At 41.4% G+C, this 19,551-nt stretch overlaps 1 protein-coding gene across 1 annotated transcript in view; it reads left to right on the plus strand.

Moving 5' to 3' along the window:
• Positions 1–19,551, plus strand: part of PLEKHM3 (pleckstrin homology domain containing M3) — a 176,115-nt gene that overhangs the window by 10,388 nt on the left and 146,176 nt on the right. The window contains exon 2 of the mRNA XM_003784992.2: positions 10,268–11,176. Coding sequence (XP_003785040.1) covers positions 10,564–11,176 — 613 coding nt within the window. The 5' untranslated portion in view covers positions 10,268–10,563. The remainder of the gene's footprint in view (positions 1–10,267; positions 11,177–19,551) is intronic.

Genomic DNA, 19,551 nt, shown 5'->3' on the forward strand with positions numbered 1-19,551 from the left:
TGTACTAATGGTAACAGTCCATAATAAAAGAAACTTAAAGTCAGATATGAGTAATGAAAATACAGTTTCTACTGTTCTTATCCTTTATACTTTGTACACTTTTCCTGAGTCATATATGATGGGCAGAGATTTTGCTGGCCTTCACGGTGTACATAGTTAAACAACAAAGACTCAATTCTATTATTTAGCTTTATCTTTTGCTTATCTTTAAAGGTCAGAGACTGTTTTGTCTGCATTTGCTAGCCTTGCTTGTTTCCTGTCTATGTTGGTAAGAGGCTGATTGGTAGCAAAGGAGGTCACTGTCACAGATTAAGTCCAACAGGGAGGGAGGGGCTGGGAGGCCTGTCACCACTCAGTATGCCTGTCACCACTCAGTATGCCTGTCCTTTCAAATGAGGTGAATTACCTTTTGCTTAGATCTTATCATTACTCTGGTACTCTTGGGATGCCATTTAACGAAGACCCAATCTCACTTTGTAGCAGGCTCAAGCTCAGCATAAAAAGAAAAAAGAGATCAGTTAATTACTTTCCTTGTATGTTAACTCTGAATACCCATAGAAAATGGCTTTGTGAATATATTCTAACCCCTTAGCTGGTTGTTGTTTTGAAGGTTAAAGTTGTGAGTGTCATGCCTTCTCCTAATCAGCTGCAGAGACCTAGGAGTTAAAGTCAACAGGATGTGAGGCAATTATTCATTTCCCATGACATCTCAGCCACCCAGCAAAGGTCTTCTGTTGGACAGGAATGTTTCTGTGGGTCAGAAAGATTGGAGCAGCTTGTTAAGAAGGCTTAACAAGCCTTCCCTTCCATGTGTGGAGCTGGTGGTTCACATAGAGCTCCCTCGGTGGTGGGACCTTTGATGCTGTTACTCAGGCTGACAGCTTCATGCCAGAAATAGCATCATTTCTAAAGCAGATGTGATTGGGTTTGTTGCATGTTTGTTTGATTCCGTTGTCTGTGGTGTCTTTCAAGCGAAGGAATCTATGTAAACCTGTCATTGTCATTTAGTTGTGTTCTGTTACTTAAGATTCTGTGTTGTCCCTTGATTAGTAATGATTCCTTATTTGTGTTCCTGAAACACCTTTTGTACACTTCTATTAAGGTACTTTTTTTTTTTTTTGAGGCAGAACCTCAAGCTGTCACCCTGGGTAGAGTGCCGTGGCATCACAACTCACAGCAACCTCCCACTCCTGGGCTCAAGCGATTCTCCTGCCTCTGCCTCCCAAGAGCTGGGACTACAGGTCCCCGCCACAACGCCTGGCTATTTTTTGGTTGCAGCCCTCGTTGTTGTTTGGCGGGCCCAGGTTGGGTTCGAACCACCAGCTCAGGTGTCTGTGACTGGCGCCTTAGCTACTTGAGCCACAAGCTCTGAGCCTATTAAGGTACTTTTAATACTTGCTTTTTGTGTCTCTTTCCCTTCTAGTTCTCTAGCTCTTCAAGGGCAGGAGCTGCGTTTTGTGTCCTAGCACCTATCATAGTGTTTGAGTACTTGGGGCATCCTCTGTAAATGCTTGTTGAGTATAAATCAGGGGTCCTCAAACTACAGCCTGCAGGCCACATGCGGCTTGCTGAGGACATTTATCCAGCCTGCTGGGTGTTTTTGCTGCCGCTGCCTCCTGCTTAGCAGCCAACTCATCCTGGGCCTGCAGTCCAACCTTCCAATGGTCTGAGGGATAGTGAACTGGCCCCCTGTTTAAAAAGTTTGAGGACCCCTGGAATGGTTGTGTATTTAGGAATCTGATCCCTCCTAATAGGAATAGTTATTGCTTTAGAGAATTTTCATACTTTATCCATACTTGTGCTTCTCGCCTCTCCAGGGCAGGCATCGGCAGGATTTCCATTTTGCAGATTAGAGGTGCCAGGAGCCCTGAATCAGCCTGAATTGCTGGATGTCAGCTTAGAAGTCAGTGCTGGGGTGCGACCTTCCTGGTGTCAAAATTTTTTTGTTCTTCCCATTGCTGCATCTCTGACCCACTGAGCAAACTCAGTACTTCATCTGAATGGCTCATAGGTTGATTTCTACCTACTTGCTCCTTGTTTATAGTCTTGATACTATCAGGACCCCATGTGATTTAAGAAGATTAAAGGGTAATTGAACATGAGGTAGCCCACACAACTTGGTAGTTAGACAGAAACTTCTTTCTCTTGCCTGTGGGACCTTCCGTTGACAATGCATGAATTATCTTGGGCTTGCTTTCATCATCTTTAAAATAACCACACTTTACTCACCTCTCTCTTTTGAGTTTACTACAAGTATTTATTAAAAAGCTTGTCACTTTATAAACCATACTCTACTCCTGTGTCCAATCTTTTGTCTTGCCTGCACCTCATTGGAGGCGTAAGAGTTGTCTTGGGCCACACATTAAATACACTAATGAAAGCTGATGAAGGAAAAAAAATTATGCATAATTGTTACTATATCATCCACCACAGGCAAGCAAAAACATCCTCACATAATCCACCTGCAGGCTTGTGGGTTGGACACCCCGCAACCATGCAGGTGAAAAATGATTATTCTTCATAAAATCAAATTACTTTCTTTCAGGTTAACTCAATTTTAGGAGTAATGTGACAAAATTGGATGAAACCCAGCCCTGTATGGGATTTGGAAATCCAGCCTTCATCACTCAGGTTCAAGTAGAAGATTCTATTATACAAAATTATATGAACTTATGACATCTTTAAATCTGAAGCCCTTTCTGGGTATCCTGCAAATTTGGTCTCATTTTACCTCCTTGTTATTTCGTTTATTGTTGCAGTTTGTCCTGCCAGCTGGTTTAGCGCTGATGGTACTGCCAGCAGCTCACCTGTTGTTCCCAGTTGCAGTTGGAGCCTAACTAAAGTAGCAACATGTGGTTTTTATGATGGAAGTTTTCACTTTCTTCACCTCAATCCCAGGTTGAAGATAATTTGAGTAGTTCTTTTGTTTGTTTTTTAATCACCATTTCCTACCATGAAGGCAAATGGAGATGGAAAACATTGAGTCTGCATTTTTAGACACTTACATAACTATAGTGTGTGTCCATCTGTTTTGTTTCTAAGAGCAGGACATATTTGGTCTCTGGTGGTTTTATGAAAATGGGCTTCCCAAACAGAAGTATTGGCTTGCCAATTTAGTGGTTGATTTAGGGACATAATAACATCACTGCCCTTAGTAGCAAAGCAATCTGAGATTTGAGGTAGCATGCTTAATTTAGTTTGGTTTCTGGGAACACATCTTGGGGAGTCAGATGTCTCAATGATTTTTCAGGTGGCAACAAATTAGTGGAGACGTATACTGAAAAATGCTTTAAAATGTCCGAGGTATTTCAAAGAGAATATTTCACTACTAGTGTTAGAATGAACTTGAGTTCTAAGTCACTAGAAAATGAGCCCAGCCAAGTTGCTGATTTAATAGTGGTTCACAAAATAATTTCTAAGTACTGCAAAGGTGTTTTTGTTTCTATAAAAGGTCTGAGTGAGGTCTTTGCTACTTCACCTTTGCCGTATTATTTTTAAGCCCTAGTTCAAAGCTAGGAAGCTTTTCCTACCAGGAAAAAATTTAAAATCTTGAGTCAACCTACATTTTGGAAAGTATGTTACATTTTACCTAAATGAGCTTAATAAAGAATTAAAATATATTTTTGCCAGAAAACTAGAGTTACATATACATGTATTTACAGATGTTAGTGATTTTAAAATATAACTCTTTATCCATTTACTAGTTTAACAATGTTTACTAAGCATTGTATACTGGCCACAGTTCTAGGCTCAGTGAGGGTTATAAAAATGGAAGAGTATAATCACCTGCACGTGGTAAAACATAACTATAGTCCAGAAAGTAGAAGGGAAGAAAAGAGAGAGGAGAGGGGATGTGGGAGAAGGGAGAGCATTTGGGAGACCCTCACCTAATGTGCATGATGCAATGGTACATTTCAAAACTATTAAGAAAAGAGTATAATTGTGATGTATGTGTTAATCAGTGAAATGTTAGCATTTCACATCAAATCAGTACACTGAACCTCATAAATGCATCAACATACACAGTTATGATTTAACTAAAAAAAAAAAAGGAAGAGTGTAGAATCCTGCTCTTAAGCTGCTTTAAATTCAATAGTATGTGTGTGACCTCAGGCAAGATACTTGGTATCTTTGAGCCTCAGTTTCCTCATTGGTAAAATGGGGATAATATTACTTACATTAATACATTTTGAGGATTAGAGATGTAAACTACCAAGCAACATACCTGGCACAAAATTATGATTATTATAGTCATCATCATCATCATTTCATTGTTTTTTTGTTTTGAGACAGAGTCACCCAGGGGAGAGTGCCATGGCATCATAACTCACAGCAACGTCCACCTCTTGGGCTCAAGTGATCCTCTTGGCTCAGTTTTTCTATATTTAGTAGAGATGGGGTCTTACTTTTTGCTCAGGCTGGTCTTGAACTCGTGAGCTCAAGCAATCCACCTGCCTCAGCCTTCCAGAATGCTGGAATTACATCCATGAACCATGGCGCCCAGCCAGTAAGTCCAATCATGGTCGCTTCAGAGGAAATATGCAACATGCAGTTTATGTTGTGGGGGAGGCAGCAAAGATAGTCCATGGCAGTTTAAAGAAAGAACAGACTGTTTTAAGATCAAGATCCCCCCAAAAAACTTGTGGAAGAGGAGGCATTTAAGCTGGGCCTTGAAGAGTAAATAGAATGTCAGTAGGTAGAGGAGGGAAAGGGGTATCTCAGAGAGAGCTGGCATTGGAAGGCATAGCATTTGAGCAACAGCATTCTGGTTTAGAGAAGAGTGTGCACATAGAGGAAGTGCAAAGTTGGATTGGCAAGTTCAGGCAAGGTTGTGAAAAGCTTGGAATTTCAGGTTAAAGAGTTGAACCTTGTTGTCAGCAGGAGCTTCAGTGAAGGGTTTTATTTGCTGGCTCCTGGAACAGTGTCCAGCATGTACTTTTTGTATAAAAGTAATGTAATATAATTTTACACAAATTGAGCTTAATTTTGCCATGAGGTAAACCAGCTAGAAATGTCTTACAAATAGATGGGAAGATAGGACCAGAGGTTAGGTCTGAGATTGAGGCTGAAGGTAGAAATTTGAGTGGCAGGAACATAGAATTATTGAAGTCGCAAGTGTGGATAAACTGACTTAAGGAGAACACGTAGGTGTAAGCAGAGAAGAGAGCTCAGCGATGCCCACAACTGATGAGGAGGCAAGTAAAGAAGGAGAATGATGGAGACTCAGTGGGTAGAAATGAGAGACAGAGACTGTAGTACCCACCCAGCCCGGGGAGGAAGTTCGAGGAGGGGCTGGTTAACAGCACAAGGAGGTTGCGGAATGAGAAGGTCCCTGGACAGCTGTGGAAGGAAGTTTAACTGAGTGGTGTTTGGGCCATTTTGTGAGGTACAAGTGGAAGCAGCACTGCCTGGGACTTTTTTTTTTTTTTCTTTTTTTGGTTAGCATTTATTGGTATTTGCTTTTGAAGCATATATTTAAACAGACAGTGTACTCAAGTTGTACATATAGTCTTGATTCCAATTAATATTAGACAACCTATTGATTTACTCTGAGTTACGAGATCATAACTGATTTTTGTTTTATTTTCCATATCTGTCATTAGTTCCCAGCATTTCTATGAGTATTTATTATTTTTAGAGCTGGATAAAACACTATATACATTATTATTCTTACATTATTTTAAGAGATGAGATCTTGCTCTGTCACACAAGCTGGAGTGCAGTGGTGTGACAGTCATAGCTCCCCGCAGCCTCAAACTCCTGGGCTCAAGCAATCTTTTTGCCTCAACCTGTAAAGTAGCTAGGACTACAGGTGCATGCTCCCATGACTTGCTAATGTATTTATTTATATATTTTTAGAGATGAAGGGTCTCACTGTGTTGCCTATGCTGCTCTTCATCTCCTGGCTTCATATGATCCTCCCACTTCACCCTTCTGAGTTGCTGGAATTACAGGCATGAGTGATCACACCTGGCACAAATAATTTGTTAAAGGGCATGCTCCTGGACGGGCATGGTGGCTCACACCTATAATCCCAGAACTCTGGGAGGCTGAGGCAGGTGGATTGCCTGAGCACGAGTGAGTCCCCATCTCTAAAAATAGCCAGGCATTGTGGTGGGACCTGTAGTTCCAGCTCCCCTGGAGGGAGAGGCAAGAGAATCCCTTGAGCCCAAGAGCTTGAGGTTGCTATGAGCTATGACACCATGGCACTCTTACTGAGGGCAACAAAGTGACACAGAGTCTCACAAAAACAAACAAAAAAAAAGACAGGCTCCTTATTTTTGCAATGCAATGATCTTCTCGGTTATTGAAATATGGATACAATGTAGCCATTTGATGTTCCTTCCCAGCCTATGAAAATGAAATTCCATTTGTGTTTCTAATTGTCTATTCCATCTGTGCTTTTTATGAGGTCCTCACTGGCACCCTTTCCTAAGGCGCTCCATTGACATACTTACATTGTCTTTATGACAAAACACTGTAAAAAATCATAGTAACGTCTTGTAGCCTCATGGTCTAGAAAGGGCATTTTACCTGGGCCAGATCTACTTGTTGTGGGTCTTTCACATTATGTAACTCTTAGAAAATTCTTCGTTAAAACCGCAACCAAAGTGAAGTAAGTCCACGTGAAAGTCATGAGTGCTGACCATCCTTGTAATCATCTTGGGTTCTCTCTCTCTCTCTCTCTCTCTTTTTTTGTTTTGGAAACAGAGGCTCACTTTGTTGCCCTCAGTAGAGTGCTGTGGCATCACAGCTCATGGCAACCTCAAACTCTTGGGCTTATGCAATCCTCTTGCCTTAGCTTCCCAAGTAGTAGGGCCTACAGGCACCTGCCATAATGCCTGGCTACCTTTTTTTAGAGATGGACTTTCACTCTTGCTCAGGCTGGTCTTGAACTCCTGAGCTCAAGCAATCCACCCACCTCAGCCTCCCAGAGTGGTAAGATTACAGGCATGAGCCGCTGCATTGAGCCTTGGTTCTCATTTTTGAAAATGAATTGAATGAAGCAAGTTATCCTAGGTGTTTTTGGCATTGCATTTTTCTTCTCAGTCCAGTGGTTCTAAAACTACATGACTTCACACACCTTCAGTGCTCATTAAATTCTGATTACAAGTCATTCAGTCAAGAGGGAGGAAGTCAGCACTTTTACCATCCAGCTCAGGAGAACATGGCATCTCTGTGTGGGTCAGGCTAAAGTTATTATTCACATCTGCTTCTAGCTCTAAGTGGGAGGACTGCTGTAGTCATCCTGCTAATTAGCCTTGTCTAATAAGCATGTGATCAGCAGATTTCCTGGTTAGGAAATAACAATACACTGATTCTCCCTCCCTTATGTATTTGTTGCATGCATGAGATTCTTTGCTTCGAGCTCTTTTATAATATTACCACACTGGCAAATGGACCTCAATTTTCTCAATCTTTTAAATAGGGAAAATATCCCTTTTTACAGTACATTGTATGTAAGATAAGATATCTATAAGTCACTGAGTTTGGATGAAAAGTAGTATAGTATAGACAGCTGGTTGCTGACTTGGCCTTTGTTGGACTGATGGATCTCTCCAGGGCGAGATGAGGAGCACGTGGTTGTCAAATGGGTGAGGTCCAGTAGAGTGCTCCATAATTATATAGCAGTTTACATTTTTAAAGACATGTTGGAACAGCTACCCAGTGAATGACCCACATGCAAAGCAATTTGATATTAGCAACTTTTATTGGTAGAGGTAGCTGAGTAAGGCACCCAGAGGTTAAATGGTTTGCCAAAGGCCACCCACCAAGTGTGTGGTTAAGCCAGCTTTAGAACACAGTTCTAATTAGCTCCTAATTTCTACTTTTGTGCCGAGGCAAACCACCTTGCACCCACACGCTGATCTTACTCAGTTCGCTTTGTTAGAGGAAGGTACCCTTCATATTTTGTCCTGTCTGAATATATTATTATTAATATTTAATTAGTTAATTTCAAAACCAATAGAGGCAAGCTAGTAAGAGGTACTCAGTTATAAAAACCAAATTTGACATTAGATCCTTGTACTGATCCTTTGACTTGAGGGCTATAGAGCCCAGGGAAAAGATGAAATTCCTGAAAGAATAAGGCTGGAAAATAGAGCCTAAAAAGAGGAAGACATAGAGATTTTATAGGAGGGTAAGAAGGGAAGGCATTGTGCCTGCTGTCAAGTAGCTCAGGGCATAGTGCAGGCTCTGGAGAGGCTGGCCGGTCCTCTCAGTGCGAGGTGGCAAACCCAGGGTTCTGTGAGAGCCTGAGCACCTAGGGAAGGCTCTGCACCTTGGACAGAAGCAGGGAGGAGTAAACCACAAGGTGGCCGCTGGTCAAGGTCTAGATTGGAGAGGCGGATAGGTCACGAAGGGGCATGAATGTCATGCTGAGAGGTAACAGTATGTTCATTCACCATGTGTCTGTTCAGTGCCTTTGTGTGTGTGTGTACACGTGTGTCCCTGCGTGTGTGCCAGGTACTTATGCCATGTACTTGGGATACATTAGTGAACACACAAACACAAATTCCTGGACTCATAGAGCTTATTCATATTTTAGCAGAGGGAGAGAAACACTATAGGTTAAATGAGTCAATTTAGGCCAGGTGTGGTGGTCCACACCTGTAATCTGAGCACTCTTGGAGGCTGAGGCAGGTGGATTGCTTGAGCGCAGGAGTTCAAGACCTCCTTGAGCAGAGCGAGACCCCATCTCTACAAAAAATAGAAAAACTAGCTGGGCCTTGTGGCAGGAGCTTATAGTCACTTTGTAGAAGGTTCTACAGAGTTTTTGTGAACTGCAAATCACCTTGATATATCTAAGATACAGGAGTGTATATACTAGTTTAATTTACATACATTAAGCGGTGTAGATTAGGGCTATTTTTTGTTTTTGAGACAGGGTCTTATTCAGTTGCCCAGGCTGGAGTGCAGTGGCATGATCATAGCTCACTACAACCTCCAGCTTTCTGGGCTCAAGCAATCCTCTTGCCTTAGCCTCCCAAGTAGCCAGTACTACAGACGTGTATTGCCACATGTGGCTAATTTTTTTTTTTGATTTTTTATAGAGATGGGTGTCACTGTGTTGTCCAGGCTAACCTTGATCTCCTGCCCTCAAGCAGTCTTCCCTCCTTGCCTCCTCACGTGCTGGGATCACAGGCATGAGCCACAACCCCTGGCTATGTTCTGTTAATTTAAATGTGATTGTTTAATGTCCTAAGTGCTAAAAATGAATTTAATTAACTATAAATACTGTAAAGTTTTTTTTTTTTTAAAAGCACATCTTACTACCTTTAAGGTAATATATAATGGTATTGCTAATTACCTAGTTTTACTTGTAAGCAGTTAAGAAAGAAAAAAAAGCCCTTGCCTAATTGTTTTGTTTATTTGTTTTTTGGTAAATAGACAAATGTATATGTGACTTTCAGGTGCTTGAAATGTGAAGAAATTTGGCTTTACTAAATTTAAATAGCCACATCTGGCTGGTGTCCACTGTATTAGACAGAACTGCTGTCAAGGTCCATTGGAATTTGGCTTGACCTTAGAGAATGTGGGTTATACTCATACAGGATTTTTTCTGCCCAGGCAGAGCTAGAAGATTTGGGTCTTGAAGTGTGGAGCGAGAGGAGGAGAAACTTAAGCCTGTGACTTTACCTTAAGTTCACCTGCAACACCCCAAAGGCTGGACCTGTACTCGAAGGTCAATCCTGGAAGTCTCAAGGAGTTTGAAGCCCAAAACCTTCTTCCAAGAACACTGGAAGAATTCTAAAGGCCAGAGTCACCATTAGTCATTATATAATTGAAACCTAGGAACACAAGCACAGTAGCATTTGGGTGCAATAAAAGGGCAGAACCCCCTGTACTTTAAGCCCAACAAATCATCAATGCTTTCAAGTCTATAAAAGAACCCCAGTGTCATGGCTTTCAGACTGATTACAGGACAGTGGCAGAATCCCTTGTCTCTTTTGCTTACTATTTTAGGTCAACATATCAGAGATTTTCCAGGGCAATTTCTTCCCAACTGTTCTCAAAGGATTCTCTGTGTGAGTAAAAGCTATTGACCTTAATTCCTTTTACCAAGCGCTCCACCCTGCTCTGGGTAAGTCCTTCTAGAAAGCAGGTGGTCAAGTATATTCTTGACAATGGATCTTCTCTGTAGATGTTGTTACCTTGTACATGACTGCCATAGAAGAGGTGTAAAGATAGGAAGGTAATTTGGGCAAATTTGTGTCCTCCAGGCTACAAAGAATGTGCCAATGTCATTCTGTTTATTTTCTTCCAGGACATCTAGGATTGGTGTGGCATGGCTTCACAGAGATCTCACTGAAGAATAATCTGAAAGGAACACTGTCTCCCCATATCTCCATTACTGTCCATTAGCAGCTAGCAAATGTTTTTAATGAGCCGGAAAACATCAACCACCCTCGTGTGCTTGGCCTGCTCCGGGCAGCTGAATGAAGGTTTCTTCCCGTGGTCTGCATAGCTCTGTTGCCGAAACACCTCTCTTTGTTGGGCAAATGTTCGTGAAGTCCTTTCCTAAACTGGTTTAGGAGGCGCAAGCCTCTGGGAGCCTGTGACATGGAAGCTTTGGAAGTGGATGATATCAGCCCAGCCTTAGAAGTCACTGAGGATTTCTTTAGTACTTTGGACAGTAAGCTAGAAAAGGCTGTGCAGCATGCAGAGGTTTATGGGATCCAGGAGGTCCCTGAACTGGTGGGGCGTGAGGTATTCAGCAACCTAACAGACAATGGTGCTATGAGAAACGTTCCCTCCCTGGGCAAGGGGGGCATGATCTGGGACCACTGTCAGAGCAGGCTTTTAGAAACCAAAGCTCAAAATGTCTTCCCTGCCAAAGAACAGTTTGTGGTCCAGAGAGGGACAACCCCAGATAACCTTTCCTGGATGGAACAAAAAGAAGCATCGACCTTTAATTTTTTCAATATCTGTCAGCGTCGGAGGGACAGACCTAGATCTGTAAATGACCTATTGGACGAGACCTCTACCTTCAAGCCAGGGCATGCTCGATCAAGATCAGATGTTACCCACGCGGACTGGAGGGTAGTCCTCAACACCATGCCTTTGCGGCCGCCGCAGCAGCAGCAGCAACCGTCTCTTCAAGGGCCTCACTTCCCCAGGCCGTCTTTTCTGTTGCCCTCACCAAATAAGGTGGAAGATGCTCAAGGAAATACTGGTATGTTCTGAAATTTTTGAAGTTTATTTATTTCCTTTTTTAATTTTTGGTGCCATGATTTGGGTCCAATGGTATGTTTTTATATCTAACTCCCATCAAACAGTTGTTGATTTTTCCTTTATGTGTCTTACACCTGCCTGGCGAGAATCTTACTCCACAGTACCCATGTCTGGCTCTGGGTACTTGAGCTCCCTCCTCCATTCACTTTCCACTTACCTTACTTCAAGTTAACAGTCTGGCTATCTTCTTAAGAGGCATTTAGTGAAAAGATAACTATGGTTCATTCTTGTTAGAATCAGAATGTTCTCATACTTTATTTTTCCTTTAAGAGGCAGGGTCTTGGCTCAGCACCTGTGGCTCAAGTGGCTAAGGTGCCAGCCACATACACCTAAGGTGGCAGGTTCGAATCCAGCCTGGGCCCACCAAAACAACAATGACGGCTGCAACCAAAAAATAGCCTGGTGTTGTAGAGGGTGCCTGTGGTCCCTTACTTGGGAGGCAGAGGCAGGAGACTCACTTGAGCCCAGGAGTTGGAGGTTGCTATGAGCTGTGATACCATGGCACTCTACCCCGGGGGATAGCTTGAGGCTCTGCCCCCCCCCCCAAAAGAGGCAGGGTCTTAAAAGCTAGGCTGGAGTTCACTGGTATAGTCATAACTCACTGTAACCTCCAACTCCAGGCTCAAGGGATCTTCCTGCCTCCGTCCTAAGCCTTCAAGTAGCTTGGACCACAACAATAGGCTAATATTTTAATTTTGTTGTAGAGCTGGGATCTTGCTATGTTGCCCAGGCTGATCTTGAACTCCTCCTACCTCAGCCTCCTAAAGTGCTGGGATCACAGAAATGAGCCACTGTGCCTGACCAGAATATTCTCTAACTTAATGTAGTATTCTCCTTTGAATATTGTATGATACTGCTTGTTCATATCAGCAGATGTTTATTGGGTCACATGTCAGGCTTAGCCTTGTGGTGTTTAAAAGCGTGCGAAGACACAATGCCTACCCGAAATGCCTTCTCATCTAGCTGAGTGGATCTGACACTAAGAAAGACTCAAGAAGAGACCCAAGAATGAGAGACAGTGCAGGGTCTGTGAGAGGACGGAGGGAGAAGACACTGTGGGCTGGGCTTGTCAGGGGCACGTGGAACTTGTCCCTGGAAGGACCCTAAGATGCAGGAGGAGAGTCATGGGCGAGGCCTCTTGGTTACCATTATGGTTACATCATTATTATGACGTGAAGAAGGGTGAACAGGTGGGAGTACAGAGGAGAACAGGCAAGGTCTTGGGAGTAGAGCAAAGAATCCCATGGCAAGTGATGGGAGGACAAGATCGGAGAGGGTGGTTAGACCCTCATCATGGAGGGTCCTGAATTTTTTTCCTCATACTTGATACATATACTTTATATACGTACGTGTGCACATGAGTACAAAACTGGCTTTTCTATGAGACATAACAAATTAGCTCTCTACTTTCCTCAGCATTTTCCTTCAAGATAACCTCACGTATACAGGCTATAATTTTTTTTTGGAGACAGTCTTACCCTGTCACCTTTGGAGAAGTGCCATGGTATCATAGTTCACAGCAATCTCCAACTCTTGCCTCAGCGTCCCAAGTAGCTGGGACTACAGGTACCAGCCACAACACCTGGCTATTTTTTGTTGCCGTTGTCATTGTTTAGTTGGCCTGGGTCGGGTTTGAACCTGCCAACCTTGGTGTATGTGGCTGGCACTGTAACCACGTTTCTATGGGTGCTGAGCCAGGCTATAAATTTCTGTTATTCATGATTCTTCAATCACCCTGCTCAACTCTTAATTTAGATGACTTCTACTCATTTAACTGGGGAACCATTTGTTGTACTTTTATTTTAGTATTACTTCAGTCTGTGTCATTTCTTGGCATTCCATTGACACATTTAACATTGTAAATACAGAATTTAGTTTGTAACTGTAACCTGAGGGAAGGATATAGCTAAGCATGTCTATTGAGAAAATGTAGAGTTCCTGCCTATGAGGGGCCTCATTATTTTCACACTTGGTTCAAATTCATCCTTTTAAAATCCACTTTTTTCTACTACTCAGATTCTGAATTTATAATGTCTTATTTTCTCTCCTAGACTGTCACCATCTTCTGTAACATTTAGCTGAGAGTGACCATGAGAGTAAAAAGAAAAAAACATTATAAAGCAAAATTTGATAACTGATTAGATGTTGAAGGACAAACTGCTGTGACTCCAGGGCCGGGCAGAATGATAGGTCTGCCTTAGCTCATGAATAAACAAGTACACTCTCTGATTAGCAAAAACCTCAGCAGTTCTTTGGTATCTTAGAACTCTGTAGGTTTTTATTCCTAAACCACCTAGCCATTCTAAATTCCTGGCAGACCCCAAATGAAGAGGATGTCATATTTCCAATTTTCTTTTTCCTGTCTTGTTTAGATTACAAATGCCATGGACTAGACCTTCCTTAGGTTTTCTAAGGCTCTGGACTTCTCCATTGAGTGTCTGACAGATGAATATTATTTATTAATTCTCAATGCTTAAAAAAGTTTAATATTAAATTGTGTTGAAATATAAGAACTGAGTGGTACTTTGAAAAGTAAACTATAACAAATGACATTCTCAGGTATCGGTATCATTTATCCTGGCTACCTTTTGATCATCTGTGAGATACACATCCTAGCAGGGGTTAGGGTAATGGCATGCCAAGGGCAAATGGCATGCCAAGTTCTGACACTTTTCTTTCTGGCATGGTCTTCAGAATAGGCAAGATAAATTGTGGGTTTTTTTTTTTTTTTTTAAATTACTCACAAGGTAAAGGGGCAGGGCAAACAGTGGGCACCCATTCTCAGGCTGGAGAATGAGTTCTGGGTGCATGGCTGATCACCTACTCTGATGACCGTAATTCTCACAAGCATTTGAGGAGGGGTGTGCCAACAGCAGGTGCATACTGGTCAATATCAACCAAGGGCTTTAACTATAGTTTACTGTAAAACCTTTGCAATTAATAATCCAAACTGAAGAAAGCCTTGTCGTTTCTTCTGAAAAATGGGCCCCAAACAGAGGGAGGCAATGTAGTATCTTGGCTGGAGCTGGAGAAGAGGTCCCAGGAGATTTGGGGAAAGGCCAAATTGTTGCAGACTCACATGTCTGACTGACTGGTAATCATCTCTGTTGGAAGGTTCCATAGGGACTTCAAATTTAAAGTGTCCCAGAATGACCTATGATCTTCTTATCTCCTATTCCTGCTGTTCTAATAGTTAACAAGGGACTCGGCGCCTGTAGCTTAACGGCTAAGGTGCCAGCCACATACACTAGAGCTGGTGCATTCGAACCCAGCCTGGGCCTGCCAAACAACAACAACTACAACCAAAAAGTAGCCAGGTGTTGTGGCACATGCCTATAGTCCCAGCTTCTTAGGAGGCTGAGACAAGAGAATTGCTTAAGCCTAAGAGTTTGAGGTTGCTGTAAGCTGTGACGCCACGGCACTTTACTGAGGGTGACATGGTAAGACTCTATCTCAAAAAAAAAAGTTAACAAGGGTTAATGAGAGGCTGTGGGTTTCTTTTGATAAGATCAGCATGGTGATGTGTCTAGACCTGCTGTTCTCTTACTTATGGGCTTTATTACTTATTGGTCTTATATTTTCTTCAGTTGCTGTTCATTTTCCTGATTCCTCTTCTGAGCTCCTCTTGAATAGCTTTAAGATTTATCGGGAACAGTTCTTCTTGTACATGTCTGCTCCTTCCTCCTACCCTCATCATCCCCTCTTCGTCCTCTCATCACAAGTCCAAGGGTCTTTTTCATCAGGTAGGCTCTCTGCATCTTCTGCCTCAGTCGGCAATGAATAACTGCACTCTTGAGCCTTCTTGAGGATAAATGCTGCTTTGGGTACAAAGCAAACTGGTCCTGTTATAATGAGGGCAATGGATTGTGAGGGCCTAGCAGCTATTTTGCTAAGAAGTGAGACTGTCTGAAGAAGGCCTCTGATCAAACAGGTAGCATGTTGGCTGTAAACACTGACTCTAGACCTTCACTGCTAACATTTCAATCCTTGCAGGAGTGTTTATCGGATATACAATATAGGGCAGATTTCTTACTCTGTTTCCATGTATTTATTTATTTATTTGGCCATAAAGTGTGAGGAAATAGTAGTATTGACCTCAATTTATTGTGAGTGTTAAATGAGTTAAAACATCTAAAGTGCTTCTCATGGCTCGGTGCCTGTGGCTCAAGTGGCTAAGGTGCCAGCCACATACACCTAAGGTGGCGGGTTCAAATTCAGCCCGGGCCCACCAAAACAAAGTTAGGGTACAGATGGCTGCAAAAAATAGCCGGGCACTGTGGTGGGCACCTCTGGTCCCAGCTACTTGGGAAGGCTGAGGCAGGAGACTCACTTGAGCCCAGGAGTTGGAGGTTGCTGTGAGCTGTGATGCCACTGGGTACTCTACCCAGGGGGACAGCTTGAGGTTCTGTCTCAAAAAAAAAAAGTGCTTCTCAGAATCTTGGTTGGTATATAGTAACCACTTAATAAGTTTTAAACATTTAATGATGCTGTTATATTACTAGTTGAATTTGGAACTCATCAATGAGAATCAAGGTATCAGATCTTGGCTGATATTGATCAAAACACTAATCCTAGTTTTTTTCATAAAATAGAAATTTTATGAATTTCTTTATTATGGGTTAATATGAGGGTATGTGTGATTAGTTATATTATTTGCATTTCTAACGCCCAAAGTTTGAGTTGTGGTTGAGTCCCTCACACAGGAAGGGTGCCTCATACCCTGCACTGCACCCGAGAGATGGGAACTAAACAAGCCTCCTCCCCTCTTCTTGAATTTAATTGTGTATTTCTCCCGTGTGGGCCTGTAGTCATTGGTCTACTATTTTCGGATTACTACTGAGTACACGGGATGCTTGTATTTCTTAAATTTAATTGGCCTTCCTGCAGTTAATATCTTTCTCATAGTTGTTAACTTGTTTGTTAAGGAGAAATAGGCCATTCATTTCCTCTCTCATATTGATTTGTGACCAGCTGTGTGCTATTTTCCACACCAGAAGTCTGTGGTTACTCATGGAAAGGATTGTTGTTTACTCATCGTTTTTTTATTTAAAATTTTTAATTATGATGAGCATATAATAATTGTGTATCATTATAGGGTAGATGTGATGTTTTGATAAAGGCACACAATGTGTATTAATCAAATCAGGGTAATGGGGTATTCATCACCTCAAGCATTTATCATTTCTTTGTGTTAGGAATATTCTAATTCTACTCTTTTGGTTATTTTAGAGTGTACCCTAACTTAGTATTGACTGTAGCCACTTTATTGTGCTATTGTTGATTGTAACTCTATTTTTGCACCCATTAACCATCTCTACTTTATGCCCACATCCCACTACCCTTCCTAGCCACTGGTAACTACTATTCTACTCTTCATCTCCATGAGATTGTTGTAACATTTAGCTCCCAACCTGTGAGTCAGCACATGTGAGATTGTCTTTCTGTGCATGGCTTATTTCACTTAACATAATGTTCTTCAGTTTCATCATGTTGTTGGAAAGGGCAGGATTTCGTTCCTTTTTATGGCTGTATAATATTGCACTGTGTGTATATATCATAGTTTCTTTCTCCACTCAGCCACTGATGGATATTTAGGTAGATTCCAAATCTTGGCTATTGTGAATAGTGCTGTAATATGCCTGGGAGTGCAGATACCTTTTCAATATCCTGATTTCCTTACCTTTGGATGGATACCTACCAGTGGGATTTCTGGGTCACAGAGTAGTCTATTTTTAGTTTTCTGGAGAATTTCTATGCTGTTCTCTGTAGTGATTGCACTAATTTACATTCCCACTCACAGGGTACAATGGTTCCCCTTTCTCCATATCCCTGTTAGCATTTATTATTGCCTGTCTTTTTGATAAAAGCCATTTTAACTGGAGTGCAATGATACCTCATTGTAGTTTTGATTTGCATTTCTCTGATGACTAATGATGACTCAGCAGTCATCTGAGCATTTTTTCATATACCTGTTGGCCATTGATATATCTTCTTTTGAGAAATGTCTATTCAGATCTTTTGCCTGTTTTTAATCAGATTGTTTGATTTTTTTTTTCCTATTGCATTGTTTGAGTTCCTTATATGTTCTAGATATTAATCCTTTGTCAGACAGGTAGTTTGCAAATATTTTCTCTTATTTTTGTTCTTATTTTTCTCTAATTCTGTGAGTTGTCTATTCCTTTTTTTGATTGTTTCTTTGCTGTACAGAATATTTTTAGCTTGACACGATCCCATTTGTCCAATTTTGCTTTGGTCGCCTGTGCTTTGTGGGTGTTACTCAAGCAGTCCTTGCCTAGACCAATGTCCTGAAGCATTTCCCTAATGTTGTCTTTTAGTAGTTTCATAGTTTCAGGTCTTGGATTTATTTAAATCTTTAATCCATTTTGATTTGGTTTTTATATGCAGCACGAGATAAGTGTCTAGTTTCATTTTTCTGCAAATGGATATTCAGTTTTCCTAGCACCATTATTGAACTGAGTGTTCTTGGCACCTTTTAAGTACCCTCTAGATTTGTGGATTAATTTCCGGGTTCTCTATTCTGTTCTGTTATTCTACGTGTCTGTTTTTGTGCCAGTACCATGCTGTTTGGGTTAGGATAATTTGAAGTCAGGTAATATGACCCCTCTAGTTTTGTTCTTTTTGCCTAGGATTGCTTTGGCTATTCTGGGTCTTTCATAGTTCCGTATAAATTTTAGAATTTTTTTTCTATTTCTGTGAAGAATGTCCTTGGTATTTTGATAGAGATTGGGTTGAATCCGTAGAGTTCTTTGAGTAGTATGGAGGTTTTAAGGATATTGATTCTTTTAGTCCATGTGAGCATGGAATAGCTTTTCATTTTTTTTGTGTCCTCTTCGATTTTGTTTATCAATGTTTTATAGTTTTCATCGTAGAGATCTTTTATTTCCTTGGTTAAACTTATTCCTAGGTAGTGTATTTTATTTGTAGCTATTGTAAGTGGGAATACTTTCTTGGTAATTTTTTGTTTCAGATTGTTTGCTTTTGGCAAATAGAAATGCTACTGGTTTTATATGTTGACTTTTTTTGTCCTGTAACTCTTACCTTTTGTTTTATCTTAGTAACTGAGTGCTGTGAACATAGTATGTGGTCAAAAAAATATTTTAGTGTGAAATATAAAAATTAATCGGGTAAGAATTGAACTGATAAATTAAAAACAAAACATTAAGTTACTTCTTTAGTTGGTTTGTGTCTTTTTTCTTTCCTTTTTTTTTTTTTTTTTTGAAGCAGGGTCTTGCTCTGTCACCTGGGCTAGAGTGCAGTGAGGTAGTGACATGATCATAGTTTACTACAACCTCAAACTCCTGGGCTCAAGTGATCCTCCTGACATAGAGTCCCAAGTAGCTGGGACTATAGATGGACTGCCACACCTAGCTAAATTTTCCATTTTTTGTAGAGACAGAGTTTTGCTCTTGCTCAGGCTGGTCTTAAACTCCTAGCCTCAACCAATCCTCCCACATGGGCCTCTGAAAGTGGTGGGATTATACCATATGCCCAGCCTGGTAGGGCCTCAGTTTTTGAGGGCCCTCTTCTCTGAGGACCTCCCATCATCGCCTCGTATTTCATGCCTTGCACCACCTTTCTGGGAAGCTCTTCAGCAGCAGTAAATGCTTAAAAATGGAAATTTGCTTTTGTCTCAAAGGTTGCTCTGTGCTATCCTTGTTATGGGAGAAAATCAAACCTTGGTTTCCCCTCCCTGACTGTGGTCATTCCCCACTCCCCCATGTGTGTGTGGCTTATAAAGTAGCCCTGATGTTGAAAGGATGTTGCCCTGGTCTTGAAAGAGTATCCAGATACCATCTCAGACTCCTGGGTCGCATAGTCACAGTTAGGATTCTCCTGCTTAGAGGACTCTGACTGCTAAAGGTGAGCACCAAGCCTGGTGAGATGGATATGGTTTGCCCTTTAGCCCTTCTGAAGTTAGCAGTCATCTGAGATAGTTTGACTTCTTCAATATTTCCTTTTTCCCTGATTGTGTTCTTTATAAAAGATTATTTTGTTGGATTTGAAGGCCACTTCTTTCCTAGAATGGGAAAGGGATGTACGAGAGCAGATACATGAAACAGATTAACCATCTGTTACTGTGAAAGCCAATTTGTTGATGTGTTCATCCTTAAGGTAAGTGGGAGACCCCAGGTGGAAAGAGAGGAAAAAATCATAATAATAACAATGGCAGCAGCACCTAACATTTACTCTGTACAATGAATGTTTTAAGTGTGTTTAATCACAGGTAGCAGCTTATTTAACACATCGACTGCCACACTAGAACAAAAAATGTTTTCTTTTTTTTTTTTTTTTTTT

This window comes from Otolemur garnettii, unplaced genomic scaffold, assembly GCF_000181295.1.
Source record: "Otolemur garnettii isolate 467f Iridium unplaced genomic scaffold, OtoGar3 scaffold00013, whole genome shotgun sequence".
In the NCBI taxonomy this organism is placed as follows: domain Eukaryota; kingdom Metazoa; phylum Chordata; class Mammalia; order Primates; family Galagidae; genus Otolemur; species Otolemur garnettii.